Source organism: Ovis canadensis, chromosome 1 (genome assembly GCF_042477335.2).
Source record: "Ovis canadensis isolate MfBH-ARS-UI-01 breed Bighorn chromosome 1, ARS-UI_OviCan_v2, whole genome shotgun sequence".
In the NCBI taxonomy this organism is placed as follows: Eukaryota; Metazoa; Chordata; class Mammalia; order Artiodactyla; family Bovidae; genus Ovis; species Ovis canadensis.
Window position 1 is genome coordinate 277094225 of NC_091245.1, and position 18069 is coordinate 277112293.

The 18069-nt window shown below is 46.0% G+C and overlaps 1 protein-coding gene across 2 annotated transcripts in view; it reads right to left on the reverse strand.

Annotated features, from left to right (window-relative positions):
* The window catches only part of RFTN1 (raftlin, lipid raft linker 1), a 232212-nt gene that overhangs the window by 142554 nt on the left and 71589 nt on the right, over nucleotides 1-18069 (reverse strand). For both annotated transcript variants that reach the window (XM_069568689.1, XM_069568679.1), the window contains exon 3: nucleotides 2490-2676. In XM_069568689.1, the coding sequence (XP_069424790.1) occupies nucleotides 2490-2676 (187 nt within the window). The remainder of the gene's footprint in view (nucleotides 1-2489; nucleotides 2677-18069) is intronic.

Sequence of the window (18069 nt, forward strand, 5' to 3'; positions counted from 1 at the left end):
CATAGCAGGGAAGGAAAAAAAAAAAAAGGAGCCACCTTCACATTAGAATCAAGTCCATTTCTGACCTGCTGACTTCATGGCCAGCCCTATGCTAGCAGCACCTGCAGCAGAATTACACGGAGGGGCAGTCCTGTGTCCTGACCGGAGGGACTTGTCCCCTCCACACATTAAGACCAACGGCATGGCCTAAGGATCAGAAATCCCAGAGCCCAGTGAGTGCCTGAGGCAACCAGGAAGGCACAAGGAAGTTGCTCTTATTTTGTCTCTCTTCTGGAATTCTGATACAGAGAAAAGGGAAAGCATTGAAATTACCACCTTATCTAAAAATCAAAGATGCCCCCTTTCGCTTTTTTCATGAAGGGGTCAGCCACAGGAATCCGAGGTGCAGGGACGCAGCAGGCGTCTCTCGTCAGGGCTGAGAGCCTGGGCGGACGCTGGCTGCCGTCTGCCTCCTTGATAACCTACCCCACGCCTGTGCCTCAGCTTCTGCATATGTAACAGGTCTCTATTGCGCTGGTGCCTGAGAACAGCGCCCGCTTCATAGGCTGACTGTGTGGTTGCTCTGACGCTTACGAAGCTTGGCACACAGGGAGCGCTCAGTGACAGTGACCTGCTGTTACGATGCACGGCCTGCGTATCAGAGGCCTTAAAATCACTAGGGCTCCCAGAACAAGCTCATCTTGTGACTGACCAGAGATAGACCCACCGCCGTTCAACACGAAGAAAGCAACGCGCAATAAGAGCAGACGCTGAGAAACGTTTGGCTCTGCAGAAACCACAGTAATTCTAGGCAGGAGCAGAGGCGGACGCCCCCTTCACTTCAAATTCTAACACACACAGACACGGGGCTCCATCAGCTGTGAAAAGCTGAAGAACTCTGCTGGCCAGGAAAGAGGGCTGGGGCTCTGTCACACAGCCTCTGGTCCCCCAGCTGGCCCTCCTGAGATCACCAGCCAAACGTCTGTTCATCAGGCAAAGCAAGAGAGAAAGACAGACAGCTGTCCCACTTTCTGTATAAAATACCACAGAAAATGCTCTATAAAACACAGCACGGGTTGTTGTTCCTCCCTGATAACTGGCCAAAAGACAGATCCGACTTCCTTTGCCAAGCGTTCAATTTTTACTTTCATGAAAGCAGCAGAAATATAATGTGCTTTGTAGCCCATCTGCATTGTTTCGACTTATTCATTTTAAATTGAAGTATAGTTGATTTACAGTGCTGTGTTAGTTTCAAGCGTGCAGCAAAGTTTTACACATCCATGCATATATAAATTCTTTGTATATTCTTTTTCCAGTTTCCTCCTTTATAAGTTATTATAAAATCTTGAGCAGAGTTCCCTGTGCTATACAGTAGGTCCTGGCTGGTTGTCTATTTTATATGTGGAAGTGAAAGACCTAGTCACTCAGTCGTGTCTGACTCTTTGTGACCCCATGGACTGTAGCCCATCAGGCTCCTCTATCCATGGAATTCTCCAGGCGAGAAGTCTGGAGGGGGCTGCCATGCCCAACCGAGGGATCAAACCCATGCTCCTGCATTGCAGGCAGATTCTGTACTGTTAGAGTGACGCTGGAAGCCACAGTTTATATACAGAAGTATGTATATGTTAATCCCAAACTCCTAATTTATCCCTCCATGCCCCTTCATTATTTTTTTAAAAGCATTTAAAATTCATATAGCTCCTTTTGAAAAACCAATCTCCACCTCTCCTTTTCCTAATTAGACCCAATAAAAATATAAGAGTAAGCATCACTGGACAAGCCATATTGAAAAACATCGTCCAAGCCTTGAAAATTCAAATCAAGACCAAATCAATCACAGCATTTAATTCGAGTGAATTTTGTGTTTCCTCCCAAGGGACTGATAGAATGTACTGACAGAATGTTCAAGTATTTTTAGAGTTTGGAGGAAGACATAAAATTTGCATACAGCCCTGAACCAAAATTAGTGTGTTCTTCAGCCATGCTTTTCAGATTAACAGCATTACACTTTTACTAGCTATTTCCTTTTGGGAGCGCACGTCCTCAAGGAGACGCTTTTCTAGCTGAGTGTAAATCCAGTATGAATTCCCCACTGCAGCACACGATGAAACTCTTCAGCTGACTGATGTTCGGTCTCAACCCATCAGAGGGCAGAGGCGCTGGAGACAGATGCAAACTCCCAACACACAGGTGTGGTGCTCAGCCGCTCAGTCGTGTTTGACTCTTTGCGACCCCGTGGACTGTAGCCCGCCAGGCTCCTCTGTCCATGGGATTCTCCAGGCAAGAGCACTGGAGAGGGCTGCCATTTCCTCCCCCAGGGGATCCGCCTAACCCAGGCATTGAACCTGGGTCTCCTGCACTGCAGGCGGAGTCTTTACTGTCTGAGCCCCCAGGGCAGCCGTCCAAACACACACGCCCCCTGGGGCACCGTCCCTCCCCCCGCCCCTCCTCCATCCAACACGTATCCAAGCACCTGGTGAATCGTGAGCACCCGCCCTCAGGGGCCTTACCTGTCGGTCTTCTTGATCAAGATGGCCCTGAAGATGTGCTCGAGGGGCGTCTTCTCCCGCTCAGAGGTCGGCTGCACAAAGGGGTGCAGGGCCGCCAGTGAGAAGCCCTGCTGGTACAGCTCCAGCAGCTGGGTGGGCAGGTCGCGGAGGGAGGCCAGCCTCACGGCCGAGGCCCGCGGGAGCTCAGCTGGGGGAGAGAGAAGGGGGGCGCATCAGAGACCCACCGACCCGGCCACCACGCCCCGCCCACGTCCCGCGCCACTCGGCGCAGCAGAAAACCTCCAGGTCACCTCCCACTCAAGAGCCTGTCCCCTTCTCAACTACCATCTTCAGGGAAACCTACAAACAGCTGGTTAATTTCCAACTCATCCAAAGGCTCTGAGGACCAGATGGTATCAATCTAGAGCCTTACTACTTGGAGGAAAAGCTGTGACCAACCTAGACAGTATAATAAAAAGCAGAGACATTTATTTGCCAATAAAGGTCCATCTAGTCAAAGCTAGATGTCAAGAATACACAGAACTGTACAAAAAAGATCTTCATGACCCAGATAATCACGATGGTGTGATCACTCACCTAGAGACAGACATCATGGAATGTGAAGTGAAGTGGGCCTTACGAACAAAGCTAGTGGAGGTGATGGAATTCCAGTGGAGCTGTTTCAAATCCTGAAAGATGATGCTGTGAAAGTGCTGCACTCAATATACCAGCAAGTTTGGAAAACTCAGCAGTGGCCACAGGACTGGAAAAGGTCAGTTTTCATTCCAATCCCAAAGAAAGGCAATGCCAAAGAATGCTCAAACTACTGCACAATTGCACTCATCTCACAAGCTAGTAAAGTAATGCTCAAAATTCTCCAAGCCAGGCTTCAGCAATACATGAACCGTGAACTCCCTGATGTTCAAGCTGGTTTTAGAAAAGGCAGAGGAACCAGAGATCAAATTGCCAACATCCGCTGGATCATGGAAAAAGCAAGAGAGTTCCAGAAAAATGTCTATTTCTGCTTTATTGACTATGCCAAAGCCTTTGACCGTGTGGATCACAATAAACTGTGGAAAATTCTGAAAGAGATGGGAATACCAGACCACTTGACCTGCCTCTTGAGAAACCTATATGCAGATCAGGAAGCAACAGTTTGAACTAGACATGGAACAACAGACTGGTTCTAAATAAGAAAAAGGAGTATGTCAAGGCTGTATATTGTCACCCTGCTTATTTAACTTATATGCAGAGTACATCGTGAGAAACGCTAGACTGGAAGAAACACAAGCTGGAATCAAGATTGCCGGGAGAAATATCAATAACCTCAGATATGCAGATGACACCACCCTTATGGCAGAAAGTGGAACTAAAAAGCCTCTTGATGAAAGTGAAAGTGGAGAGTGAAAAAGTTGGCTTAAAGCTCAACATTCAGGAAATGAAGATCATGGCATCTGGTCCCATCACTTCATGGGAAATAGATGGGGAAACAGGGGAAACAGTGTCAGACTTTATATTTGGGGGCTCCAAAATCACCGCAGATGGTGATTGCAGCCATGAAATTACAAGACGCTTACTCCTTGGAAGAAAAGTTATGACCAACCTAGATAGTATATTCAAAAGCAGAGACATTACTTTGCCAACTAAGGTCCGTCTAGTCAAGGCTATGGTTTTTCCTGTGGTCATGTATGGATGTGAGAGTTGGACTGTGAAGAAGGCTGATCGCCAAAGAATTGATGCATTTGAACTGTGGTGTTGGAGAAGACTCTTGAGAGTCCCTTGGACTACAAGGAGATCCAATCAGTCCATCCTAATGGAAATCAGTCCTGGGATTTCTTTGGAAGGAATGATGCTACAGCTGAAACTCCAGTACTGTGGCCACCTGATGCGAAGAGCTGACTCACTGAGAAAGATTGAGGGTGGGAGGAGAAGGGGACGACCGAGGATGAGATGGCTGGATGGCATCACTGACTTGGACGTGAGTCTGAGTGAACTCCGGGAGTTGGTGACGGATAGGGTGCTGCGATTCATGGGGTCGCAAAGAGTCGGACATGACTGAGCGACTGAACTGAACTGAACTGGATGTAGGGCCAAACTTCCCAGAGATAACACTGGAAAAGTCACTTCCACCCCCTCAAAAGATAAGAAAGAAGAAGGAGGATCCAAAGACGATGACAGCTGCACAGAAATATAAAACTGCTGTGCAGCAAAAAGCTGCAGCAAAACCGAGTCCAAAGACGAACTGGGCCCACCCTGATAAGCCACTGAGACAAAGGGGTTATTTCCTTAGTCTGCAAAACAAACAGTAAAAAGAAAAAAGAAAAATGGGCAGAAGATATGCACAGGTAATTGTCTAAAAAGCATAAAAAGGAAATCACTATTTGAAAGGACACTCAAATTAACTCAAGATTAGAGTTCTGCATATCAAAATAAATAAATGTTTTTCACCTACTGAATGATTTTAAAATCTTTTTGAGAAGGGCAGACAACATTCAAAAGTTACCAGATTCAAGTGGAAAGTGTACATTCCCGCCCAATCCCCCATGTCTTAGTTGTTTTCCCTGTAGGCAATCAATACTATCCATTTTTTGGGTGCATATGCAACGATTGCTATGGAAAATGGCACCCCTCTCCAGTGCTCTTGCCTGGAGAATCCCATGAACGGAGGAGCCTGGTGGGCTACAGTCCACGGGGTCGCAAAGCATCGACACGACTCAACGACTTCACTTTCACTCACTTAAACAACTGCTAAATTTGTGCACAGGTAAATAAGTTTACATTTCTCATCTTTTACAGGAATGGTAGCATCATGTTTATAACCCAACTTCATATCCATTTTCATCAACTGTGCTCAGCCGCTCAGTCGTGTCCGACTCTCTGTGACCCCGTGGGCTGCAGCCCGCCAGGCTCCTCTGTCCTGGGACTCTCCAGGCAAGAACACTGGAGTGGGCTGCCGTGCCCTCCTCCAGGGGCTCTTCCCGACCCAGGGATCAGACCCGTGTCTCCTGCGTCTCCTGCTTCGGCAGGTGGGTCCCTGACCACTAGTGCCACCTGGGAGGCCCGTTTCTTTTCCCACATCCTGGCTAATGTCACAGAGAAAAAAATGATTCCTAGGAGGTGGTAATTTATAGTTCTCTTGTTGTGTAATTTGTACTTTTTTTGTACTAAACATTTCACGTTTAAATGCTATTCATGTTGTCTTTTCTGTTAATTCATAATTTTTGCCTAGTGGTCAACTGGGTTATTGATCTGTTGGTTTGTAATTCTTAATATATTAGGAAATCCAGTTCTTATTTGTGATAATGCAAATACCTCTCAATTCATTTGTCTTTTGACTTTGCATAACATGAGTTTTGCCGTGAAGAATTTTTTTTAAATGAAGTTGAATTTGTCAATCTTGTCTTCAGTAGCTTCTAAGTCTAGATCATAGAACAAACCTGCATTATAAAACAATTCTCTGATGAATTCCTATAACGCTATTTCATTTTTTACAAGTGAATCTTTGTTCCAATTGGAATTTATGAAATATGAATTCAACATCTCCCATCCAGCCCCAGTTTATCCACTTTTCCTCACTGATTTGAGATGTGGTCTTTATCATATATTATATTCCTAAGTATATTTAAGTCTATACCTGTGATCCATTCATCTACTCTAACAATTTTTATATTATATTTTATAGAAATATTATACAAGTTTTAAAAATTTTATATTATGTTTTAAAATCTGGTCATGTTATTTTCTCAATTTTCCTATCTTCCTGTTTATTTTCTGAATCTTTCTGTTTATTTGTTTCTCCAAGCGGTCTTTAAAATAAGCTCATCAAATTACCCCTCAAAAAAAATCTTGTTGCTATTTTTATTAGATCATGTTCAAATGATAGCTCAGAGAGAATGGATTTCTTTTTATTCATTTTTAATTGAAATACAGTTAATTTACAACATTTTGTTCATTTCAGGTGTACAGAAAAGTGATTCAGTTATACACATCTCAGCATAGCTATTCTTTTTCAAACTGTTTCATTGTAGTTTATTGCAAGATGCCACATATAGTTCCCTGTGCTGCACAGCAGGGCCCTGTTGATAGTAGTTTGATGTATTAATCTCAAATTCCTAACTTATCACTCTCCCCTCAGACTATCTGATTTTCTTTTTAATCCATAGGAATTGGAAACTGAAGCCAAACAATATTTTACAGAAAGTTAACAATGTCAGCACCCCAAGAATGGATATTTTCATCATGCCCCAAGTTTCCATCCAAGAACACAGCATGGCTTTCATTTATTCAAGACTTTCTGGGGTCCCTCAGATGCATATTACATTTGCACACTCATGAAGTCTCTTCCTAGTTATTTTCTATTTTATTGCTATTTGAATAGATTTTTTTTTTTCTCCTTTGACTTCTATGATACTCATCATGGGCAAGCATGTTGGGTAACAGTCTCGCTCGTCGTGGCTGACAGGGGGAGAACCTTTGTGGAGGGTCGTGTGGTGTTTGCCTTCAATCTTAAAAGAGCATTCACCCTTCATCCAACAACCTCACCACTGGGTATTATGCCTATGCTGGACACATAAATGTATCTCAAGATACATGGGCAAAGATGTTCACCATGGGATTACTGCCAAAGCAAGAGTCAGAGGCTCCTCACTGCAGGGCGAGCTCAACACGAGGACACCCCAGTGATGAATTCTATGAACTGTTAAGAGGATTGCACGCTAGTGAAAATGTGTCCGAGATTCACGACTAAGTTAAGAGACAAGCGGTCTAGTGGTATTTATCACAGGATACTAACATATAAAGAAAATGGAAGAAGAGACAGAGATGAATACAGATCTCTTTTTCTGGAAGAAATCACAAAAACATCAATATTGGAGAGACTGGAGAAGGGAGGGAGGATGGAAAGGTAGATTTTACTTTATTTTGTACTTTTAACACTACTGCCATCAACAGCAATCGTTTGGGTGGAGGGCTTAGGAGACATTTTAATTTTCTTCTTTATAAATAAAAATATTATTTAAAAATTTTGTGTTTTAAAAAATAATGTGTTACTTTAAAAACAAGCTAAAGATGAAATCTAAGGGTATTTAAGAATGCACTTAAAGTCAGACACTATAGCTCTCATTCCACACATCACACACGAAATTTATAGGAAAAGAAAACCTACAGCAATGGTTTATTCTAAAGCAAATGCCCAGCATCCTGGAGAAATTGCCATGATAACACTGACGAAGATAAGGCTGATGGAGAAAGCTGGAAAGCATGCAATGTTTCCCTTTAAGAGTAGTTCTAGATAAGGTGTCAGAGTTATTAAAAAAAAAAAAAAAACTTGAAGGTAAGTCTGGGAAGAGCGTACTCCCAGGCACAGAAACCCAGCGGGCCAGGCGTGCCGCTGACCCGGACCCTGGCTTTGGAGCAGGGTTCCTCTATGCCTGCCCTTCTGAGCAGCAGCTGAGGCTGCACCCAGACTCACTACAAACGGAGGCTCTCGGGCACCACCCAGACCTGCTGCTGCTGCTGCTGCTAAGTCGCTTCAGTCGCGTCCGACTCTGTGCGACCCCATGGACGGCAGCCCACCAGGCTCCCCCGTCCCTGGGACTCTCCAGGCAAGAACACTGGAGTGGGTTGCCATTTCCTTCTCCAATGCATGAAAGTGAAAAGTGAAAGTGAAGTCGCTCAGTTGTGTCCGACTCTTCGCGACCCCATAGACGGCAGCCCACCAGGCTCCCCCGTCCATGGGATTCTCCAGGCAGGAACACCGGAGTGGGTACCCCAGACCTACTGCATCAGAACTGGAGCCATATACATCTCCCCTGGCGGCTCAGACGGCGAGGAATCCGCCTGCAATGCAGCAGACCTGGGTTCCATCCCTGGGTTGGGAAGATTCCCTGGAGAAGGGGATGGCTACCCACTCCAGTGTTCTTGCTTGGAAAATTCATGGACACAGGTGGCCTACACAGGTGGTGGGCTACAGTCCGTGGGGTTGCAAAGAGTTGGATACAACTGAGTCCCTAACTCTGACTCAGGGGTTGCAAAGAGTTGGGCTCACTGAGTGACTAACACTTTCACTTTTTTTTTTCCCACGTATTCACAACCCCTCCAGGAGATTAAAGCCTAAGTCCAATACTCTGCCCCCCTGATGCGAAGAGCTGACTCACATGAAAAGACCCTGATGCTGGGAAAGACTGAAGGCAAAAGGAGAAGGGGGCAGCAGAGGATGAGATGGTTGGATGGCATCACCAACTCAATGGACGTGAATTTGAGCAAGCTCCAGGAGATAGTGCAGGACAGGGGAGCCTGGCGTGCTACAGTCCATGGGGTTGCAAAGAGTCAGACACAACTCAGTAACTGAACAACAAGAGTAATTTTCTATATAGTTTCCCTTTGGTGTTCCTCCACTGGGCAGGGGACCTTTGGATCTAAGGGCACACACCCACCTGTGACCCGCGCTCCAACCCCACACAGCTGAGACCCTGGTGGTCCCTCCCCTGGCAGCCCCAGGCCCACCATGGGCCCTGCACAGACCCCCTCCCCAATCTATGCGCACCCCAGGCCCAGGGTGGCATAGAAACTAGCAGAGAGCAGGTGAGACACAGCTGCAGGTGCGAAATTCAAGGGGCACCAAAACCCAGCAACCAGGACAAATCAGTGTTGAATGCAGTACGCTAAAAAGTGAAAATAAATGCCCGAAGTCCACAATGAACGCACTGTCAGAAATGTTAATGAAGACAGGATCAGTGTTATCGATTTTCCTTTTGCCTCAAGCACAGACATGTGAAAGGTCAGTTTCCGCACATAAAACAGAGATTACGTCCACCACAGAGTCAATGTAAGAATCACGTGGGATGATGCACGTGTAACTGATGAAGCTCAAAACGGCCAAGCCCAGTGGCGTGGGGAGCGGTGGACGGAGAGCTGGCCCCGGGGCCTGGCTGGCTGCAGACGCTGAGGACGGATCAGCCCTGGGGCCCTGAACCTCCCCAACCTCCCTGAGCCCCTTCATCTCCACCCCCCAATCAGGGCACTAAAAATATTGGTCAATCAACCCCGTTACAGCTAAACGCTTCCTGAATAAAACATAACACCTTTTAAATTTTTATCTCCAAATCTAAAGATACATCTCCTGTCAAAACTCAGGGACTTTATGGCTTTAATTTTTGGTATGCATGCTGTCAAAGTTAGTTGATCTTCATGGTTAAAAAACAAATAAAAGTGAATCTCAACCATCTTATGGCAATTAAAAAAAAAGGCCCCTATCGTAAATATGATTAAAGGCCTTAACTCCATGTTTCTTCTTGAACCTTAACCTTAAAAAGAAAAAAAAAAAAAGCCCTGTTCTTGTAAAGTGACCAATTCCCCAATATTATTACTGGGAAAACAAACGAAAGAATGACTTATGTGTTTGGATGAACATACCAAACGTGCCCTTTGGTCTCTTTTCCCCACCCCTCCCATCAGAATAGCCTCTCCACTATTTTTGTTTTGTAATATTTGCCTGATTTCGCTTACAAATTACATAACCTCAGGCAAGTCATATACTTCCCACCCTGTCTCTTGGGTCCCTCCTTTTGAAAGCAAAGACCCCTGACAGGCCATTCTGAAAGGAGCGTCCCACTTTCAAATGCGACGATATTAATGTTTGGATCTGGAGACTAAGCTATAAGTTTCTAACAAGAAAGTGACATCGGAGAATAGACTATTTCCAGCGTGAACTGAAAGGGTCCTCCCGACCAGAGCCAAAAGAAGAAGGAACAGTCACACGGCGGGCGGCGGCAGCGGTGAGAAGGCAAGGTGGGCAAAGAACCGTCGCTGGCGTGGCCGGGCGAGACTCCCCGCTGAAGGGCTTCCCCAGAAGCTGCGGGTTAAGGGTCCGCGGGCCCACGCAGGGGACACTGGTTCCATCCCTGCTCCAGGAAGATCCCCCACGCCTCGGAGCGACTAGGCCCGCATGCCCCAACTATCAAGCCTGCGCCCTCCGGCCTGGGAGCTGCAACTACTGAAACCCAAGCACCCCAAAGCCGGCGCCCCGCAAGCTACAAGTCACCGCAACGAGGAGCCGCGCGTCACAACTCCAGAGGAGCCCTGCTCGCCACCCCTGGAGGAGGCCCACGCACAGCCACGGAGACTCAGCACAGCCCGAGATACACGGATGCACTTATTCAGAAGCCGCACCGCTGGAGGAGAGAGCCCCGATGCGACCGTCTTGGCCAGCGTGACTCTCCAGGCGAGGGCCCGGCACTCACTCGAAGGTCACACTTTCCTCTACACTTTCTCAACTGTCCTGTGTCACAGAGCTCACCAACAGCGCTCGGTCTGCAAGCCGGGGTCCCGTGCTCAGGGAGCCGACGCCATCCCATGTGGGGACTTGCCCTGCCACCATGCAAAGCCCCAGTTCTCCAGCCTGAGCAGAGGGGGTCTCATCCCATGACCTGTACTGGGCCTGGGACAGACTGCAAGGCCAGGATCTGAGGCCCCAGGGTCCGACGGATAGGGTAAGCAAGACGAGAGCCAGGGACAGACAAGGAGGTGGAAGCCCCACCTCATCAGGAGAGCAGCACCCTCTCCTCCCAGTCAAATGATTACCAAGGGGCTCGGGGGGGCCCAGTGGTACCAGGACTTCTAATTCTTACCCCCAAGAACTCACAGTTCTTGACCCTCGTAGAAACTTCTAATCCTCAGCTCTGGCAAGCCAGTCCCATTTCATTTTCAACCCCACATGGCTTCCCACGGCTCCTGCAATGCAGGAGACCCAGGTTCAATCCCTGCATTGGGAAGATATCCTGGAGAAGGAGATGGCTACCCACCCCAGTATTCTTGCCTGGAGAATTCCATGGATAGAGGAGCCTGGCGAGCTACAGGCCATGGGGTCACACAGTCAAGACATGACCGAGCGATCAACACACATGGCCCAAAGCCAAGACCTGGTAGGTTGCAGTCTGGCTGAGGCATTCGATGAACGTGGGAGGACAGACGCCCCCCGCCTCCTTCTCACCCCAGACGGTGACACTGCCGAGGGGGGGCCGCCAGTCAGGCGCTGCTTCCACCATTAATCGTGACTCATCCACGTCTGCAAGGTGACACCCTCAGGTACTGGGAGCGCGCCTCTGCTCGCCTTCTGTCTCTATGAAATCTGACTCCTGCGGATGCCGAGTACAAGTGAAATCACATCATAGTTGTCCTTTTGGGATTGACTTACCTTGTTTAGCATAATTTCTTCAAAGTTACGCTGCAGCATGTATCAGGACTGCTTTCTTTTTTAAGGCTGCGTAATAGGCCACTGTGTGTGTGCGTCACACTTCTGAAGACCAGAGTTAGCTGACTTACAACACTGCCTCAGTGTCAGCTGTACAGTAAGGCAATGCAGATGCATGCATATATATATAGAGAGAGAGATTCTTTTTCATATTCTTTTCTCTTATATTCAAGTGCTCTTGCCTGGAAAATCCCATGGACGGAGGAGCCTGGTAGGCTACAGTCCATGGGGTCGCAAAGAATCGGCCACGACTGAGCGACTTCACTTTTCTCTTATAGGTTATTACAAAGTAGAGTATACTTCCCTGTGCTACAGATACAGTAGGTCCTTGCTGGTGAGCTATTTTATATGTTCAGTTCAGTTCAGTTGCTCAGTCGCGTCCGACTCTTTGCGACCCCATGAATCGCAGCACGCCAGGCCTCCCTGTTCATCACCATCTCCCGGAGTTCACTCAGACTCATGTCCACCGAGTCGGTGATGCCATCCAGCCATCTCATCCTCGGTCGTCCCCTTCTCCTCCTGCCCCCAATCCCTCCCAGCATCAGAGTCTGTAGTAGTGTGTATATGTTAATCCCCAGTTCCTCCCTTTTCTATACTGATGTAGATAAGAACAAAGAGGTTAGGACCACATAACTGCATTTCAAATCCCTCAGAAATCTTTGCTTTGTCCTCATTCAATTACCAATAACAGGCTTTTTTAAAAAAAATCAAGACACAGAAAGCACTGCTGGAAAGGTATTTCGGGTGACATGAGAGTCCAAAGGTCTTTTGAAATAAGTGTTTGGCTCTTCAGTGTTTACAAAATAATTCCGTATGAATAAATAAACCATTATTCCAGGAGGTTTTTTTTTTTTTTTTAAAGAAAGGAATGAAACAGGGGGAAAAGCATAATCCACAAAACCACATATTTCTTGACACTCCTGGGATAAAATAGATTGTTTTTGCTATGACTATGTTTGTTTAACAAAAACATTCTGCAGCCCCGTTGACTCCCTGGAAATGAGGCCTTTCAGACATCTGCAGAAGAGCCAAAGCGATGTTGCTGCTGCTTCAGATTTCCTTATGGGGAAGGAAAGATCCCCTGGAGGACGGCCACCCACTCCAGTGTTCTGGCTTGGAGAATCCCATGGACAGAGGAGCCTGGCGGGCTACAGTCCACAGGGTCGCAAAGAGTCAGACACGACTGAAGCACCCTAGTGCACACACACACCAGCTTCCAACACAAGAAAGAAAGCGCTTGCACAATGACCAGTGACCTCACAGGTCACTCACGTCCCTGTAGCAGGCCAGCCACGCCCAGCCACAAGAGCCCCCACGTCCGCGCCCAGCAATCGTTTGTGCTTTAGCCTGATTACTCAAACTCTGACTCTGCTTTTCTAATTATATCCACTAACAGCTCTGTCAATACGAGGAGCCCAACATCAGAGACAGACACCATCTCCCAGGGGTCAGCGCCTGCTCAGGTGAAGCCGATAACAAGACTGTTTAACCAAATCCTCTTTTTCCCTCTAAGTCCCTTGAAGGCCACCATTTCTATGACCTCAATCTGCCTGGCTTTGCAGTAGATCCAAATCAGCAAAACACAAAAGTCAATCATTGCTCGATGTGGGTTTTTTCACTGTATAAGTGAAAAAAGGAATTTGAGCTTTAAAATAAGGTTTGCAGCCCATGTCTTTGGTATCATTTCTAAATCTGGGGCATAAACCTTCATCTTAGGGTCTTCAAATTCAAATTCTTGTCAACTTTTTATCAACAAATTCATGTTTCTGAAACAAAACAAAACAGAAAGAAACACACACATCCAGACTCAGGAGACCACATCATTACAACACCATGTATTCTTGCATATTCTGTTAATCGGACTGAAATTCACTTACCATAAAGTCAATCGTTTAAAGTGAATGAGTCAGGGGCATTTAAATACATTTACAATGTTCTTTGGAAGGAATGATGCTAAAGCTGAAACTCCAGTACTTTGGCCACCTCATGCAAAGAGTTGACTCATTGGAAAAGACTCTGATGCTGGGAGGGATTAGGGGCAGGAGGAGAAGGGGACGACAGAGGATGAGATGGCTGGATGGCATCACGGACTCGATGGACGTGAGTCTGAGTGAACTCCGGGAGATGGTGATGAACAGGGAGGCCTGGCGTGCTGTGATTCATGGGGTCGCAAAGAGTCGGACACGACTGAGTGACTGAACTGAACTGAACTGACTGACAATGTTATAGGATCATCACCTGTTTCTAGTTCTGAAATGAGGCAACTGCAAATCCATTAGGCACGTATTCACGGTTCCTCTCTCCCCTGCCCCCAGGCAATCAGAAACCTGCTCTCAAAAAACACAATTGTTAACACCTTAACTATATATAGAGGCGCTTATCCCAAGTTGAAGGTCAGAAACAGCGGCGGTAAGGAGACACCCCTCGTCCAAGGTAAGAGAAACCCAAGTAAGATGGTAGGTGTTGCAAGAGGGCATCAGAGGGCAGACACACTGAAACCATACTCACAGAAAACTAGTCAATCTAATCACACTAGGACCCCAGCCTTGTCTAACCCAATGAAACCAAGCCATGCCTGGGGGGTAACCCAAGACGGGTGGGTCATGGTGGAGAGGCCTGACAGAACGTGGTCCACTGGAGAAGGGAATGGCAAACCACTTCAGGATTCTTGCCTTGAGAACCCAATGAACAGTATGAAAAGACAATATGATAGGATACCAAAAGAGGAACTCCCCAGGTCATCAGGTGCCCAATATGCTACTGGAGATCAGTGGAGAAATAACTCCAGAAAGAATGAAGGGATGAAGCCAAAGCAAAAACAATACTCAGTTGTGGATGTGACTTGTGATAGAAGCAAGATCCGATTCTGTAAAGAGCAATATTGCATAGGAACCTGGAATGTCAGGTCCATGAATCAAGGCAAATTGGAAGTGGTCAAACAAGAGATGACAAGGGTGAACATCGACATTCTAGGAATCAGCGAACTAAAATGGACTGGAATGGGTGAATTTAACTCAGATGACCATTATATCTACTACTGCAGGCAGGAATCCCTCAGAAGAAATGGAGTAGCCATCATGGTCAACAAAAGAGTCCAAAATGCAGTACTTGGATGCAATCTCAAAAACGACAGAATGATCTCTGTTCGTCTCCAAGGCAAACCATTCAATATCACAGTTATCCAAGTCTATGCCCCAACCAGTAACGCTGAAGAAACTGAAGTTGAACGGTTTTATGAAGACCTACAAGATCTTTTAGAACTAACACCCAAAAGAGATGTCCTTTTCATTATAAGGGACTGGAATGCAAAAGTAGGAAGTCAAGAAATACCTGGAGTAACAGGCAAATTTGGCCTTGGAATATGGAATGAAGCAGGGCAAAGACTAATCGAGTTTTGCCAAGAGAATGCACTGGTCATAGCAAACACACTCTTCCAACAACACAAGAGAAGATTCTACACATGGACATCACCAGACGGTCAACACCGAAATCAGATTGATTATATTCTTTGCAGCCAAAGATGGAGAAGCTCTATACAGCCAACAAAAACAAGACTGGGAGCTGACTGTGGCTCAGATCATGAATTCCTTATTACCAAATTCAGACTCAAATTGAAGAAAGTAGGGAAAACCGCTAGACCATTCAGGTATGACCTAAATCAAATCCCTTATGATTATACAATGGAAGTGAGAAATAGATTTAAGGGCCTAGATCTGACAGATAGAGTGCCTGATGAACTATGGAATGAGGTTCATGACATTGTACAGGAGACAGGGATCAAGACCATCCCCATGGAAAAGAAATGCAAAAAAGCAAAATGGCTGTCTGGGGAGGCCTTACAAATAGCTGTGAAAAGAAGAGAGGCAAAAAGCAAAGGAGAAAAGCAAAGATATAAGCATTTGAATGCAGAGTTCCAGAGAATAGCAAGAAGAGATAAGAAAGCCTTCTTCAGTGATCAATGCAAAGAAATAGAGGAAAAGAACAGAATGGGAAAGACTAGAGATCTCTTCAAGAAAATTAGAGATACCAAGGGAACATTTCATGCAAAGATGGGCTCAATAAAGGACAGAAATGGTCTGGACCTAACAGAAGCAGACGATATTAAGAAGAGGTGGCAAGAATACACAGAAGAACTGTACAAAAAAGATCTTCAACCAAGATAATCATGATTATGTGATCACTCATTTAGAGCCAGACATCTTGGAATGTGAAGTCAAGTGGGCCTTAGAAAGCATCACTACGAACAAAGCTAGTGGAGGTGATGGAATTCCAGTGGAGCTGTTTCAAATCCTGAAAGATGATGCTGTGAAAGTGCTGCACTCAATATGCCAGCAAGTTTGGAAAACCCAGCAGTGGCCACAGGACTGGAAAAGGTCCGTTTTCATTCCAATCCCAAAGAAAGGCAATGCCAAAGAATGCTCAAACTACCACACAATTGCACTCATCTCACATGCTAGCAAAGTAATGCTCAAAATTCTCCAAGCCAGACTTCAGCAATACGTGAACCGTAAACTCCTTGATGTTCAAGCTGGTTTTAGAAAAGGCAGAGGAACCAGAGATCAAATTGCCAACATCCGCTGGATCATGGAAAAAGCAAGAGAGTTCCAGAAAAACATCTATTTCTGCTTTATTGACTATGCCAAAGCCTTTGACTCTGTGGATCACAATAAACTGTGGAAAATTCTGAAAGAGATGGGAATACCAGACAACTTGACCTGCCTCTTGAGAAATCTGTATGCAGGTCAGGAAGCAACAGTTAGAACTGGACATGGAACAACAGACTGGTTCCAAATAGGAAAAGGAGTACATCAAGGCTGTATATTGTCACCCTGCTTATTTAACTTCTATGCAGAGTACATCATGAGAAACGCTGGACTGGAAGAAACACAAGCTGGAATCAAGATTGCCGGGAGAAATATCAATCGCTTCAGATATGCATATGACACCACCCATATGACAGAAAGTGAAGAGGAGCTAAAAAGCCTCTTGATGAAAATGAAAGAGGAGAGTGAAAAAGTTGGTTAAAGCTCAACATTCAGAAAACTAAGATCATGGCATATGGTCCCATCACTTCATGGCAAATAGATGGGGAAACAGTAGACACAGTGTCAGACTTTACGGGGGGCTCCAAAATCACTGCAGATGGTGATTGCAGCCATGAAATTAAAAGACACTTACTCCTTGGAAGAAAAGTTATGACCAACCTAGATAGCATATTCAAAAGCAGAGACATTACTTTGCTGACTAAGGTCCATCTAGTCAAGGCTATGGTTTTTCCTGTGGTCATGTATGGATGTGAGAGTTGGACTGTGGAGAAGGCTGAGCGCCGAAGAATTGATGCTTTTGAACTGCGGTGTTGGAGAAGACTCTTGAGAGTCCCTTGGACTGCAAGGAGATCCAACCAGTCCATTCTGAAGAAGATCAGCCCTAGGATTTCTTTGGAAGGAATGATGCTAAAGCTGAAGCTCCAGTACTTTGGCCACCTCATGCGAAGAGTTGACTCACTGGAAAAGACTCTGATGCTGGGAGGGATTGGGGGCAGGAGGAGAAGGGGACGACCGAGGATGAGATGGCTAGATGGCATCACGGACTCGATGGACGTGAGTCTGAGTGAACTCCGGGAGATGGTGATGGACAGGGAGGCCTGGCGTGCTGCGATTCACGGGGTCGCAAGGAGTCGGACATGACTGAGCAACTGAACTGAACTGAACTAACTATATATCACAGATAAACTCAAGAGGGAAATCTCAGTACAACTAAAAGCACTTCTTCAAGCTTCCACAACTCTCGGATTCTACAGGCCAGCCAGCAATAACTGACGAAACAACACATGTTCATCAGGTGAGTTCTGAGATGGGGGTCAGAAGCCCAAAGTGCTTATGACTCCCCAGTGCACGAGACATGCATCCGACCCCTGGTCCAGGAGGATCCCACAGACCACGGAGCAGCCTGGATGGGAGGGGAGTTTGCGGGAGAATGGATACATGTATATGTATGGCTGAGTCCCTTTGCTCTCCACCTAAACATTGTTAATCGCCTATACTCCAATATAAAATAAGTAATTAAAAACAAAACAATACCAGGTACTGTGCAGCTTAGATTTCACAGTGAGGGTACTCAAACATTAAAAGCAACCAGCTAGAAACTAACCCAGAGTATTAATAAAGTATTTCACACACTTAAATGTACTTTTTATAGAGAAGACACGAAGGATTACCAAGTCTTCGAACTTTTAACCAAGCTCATTCACACCGGACCCAAAAACAGCTTAGCATCAGTCAGAAGGGAACCTAATTATCAGCACTTTATGCCCTTTTTCCTAATTGAGCGTGATAGCTCTCTAGCTGACAC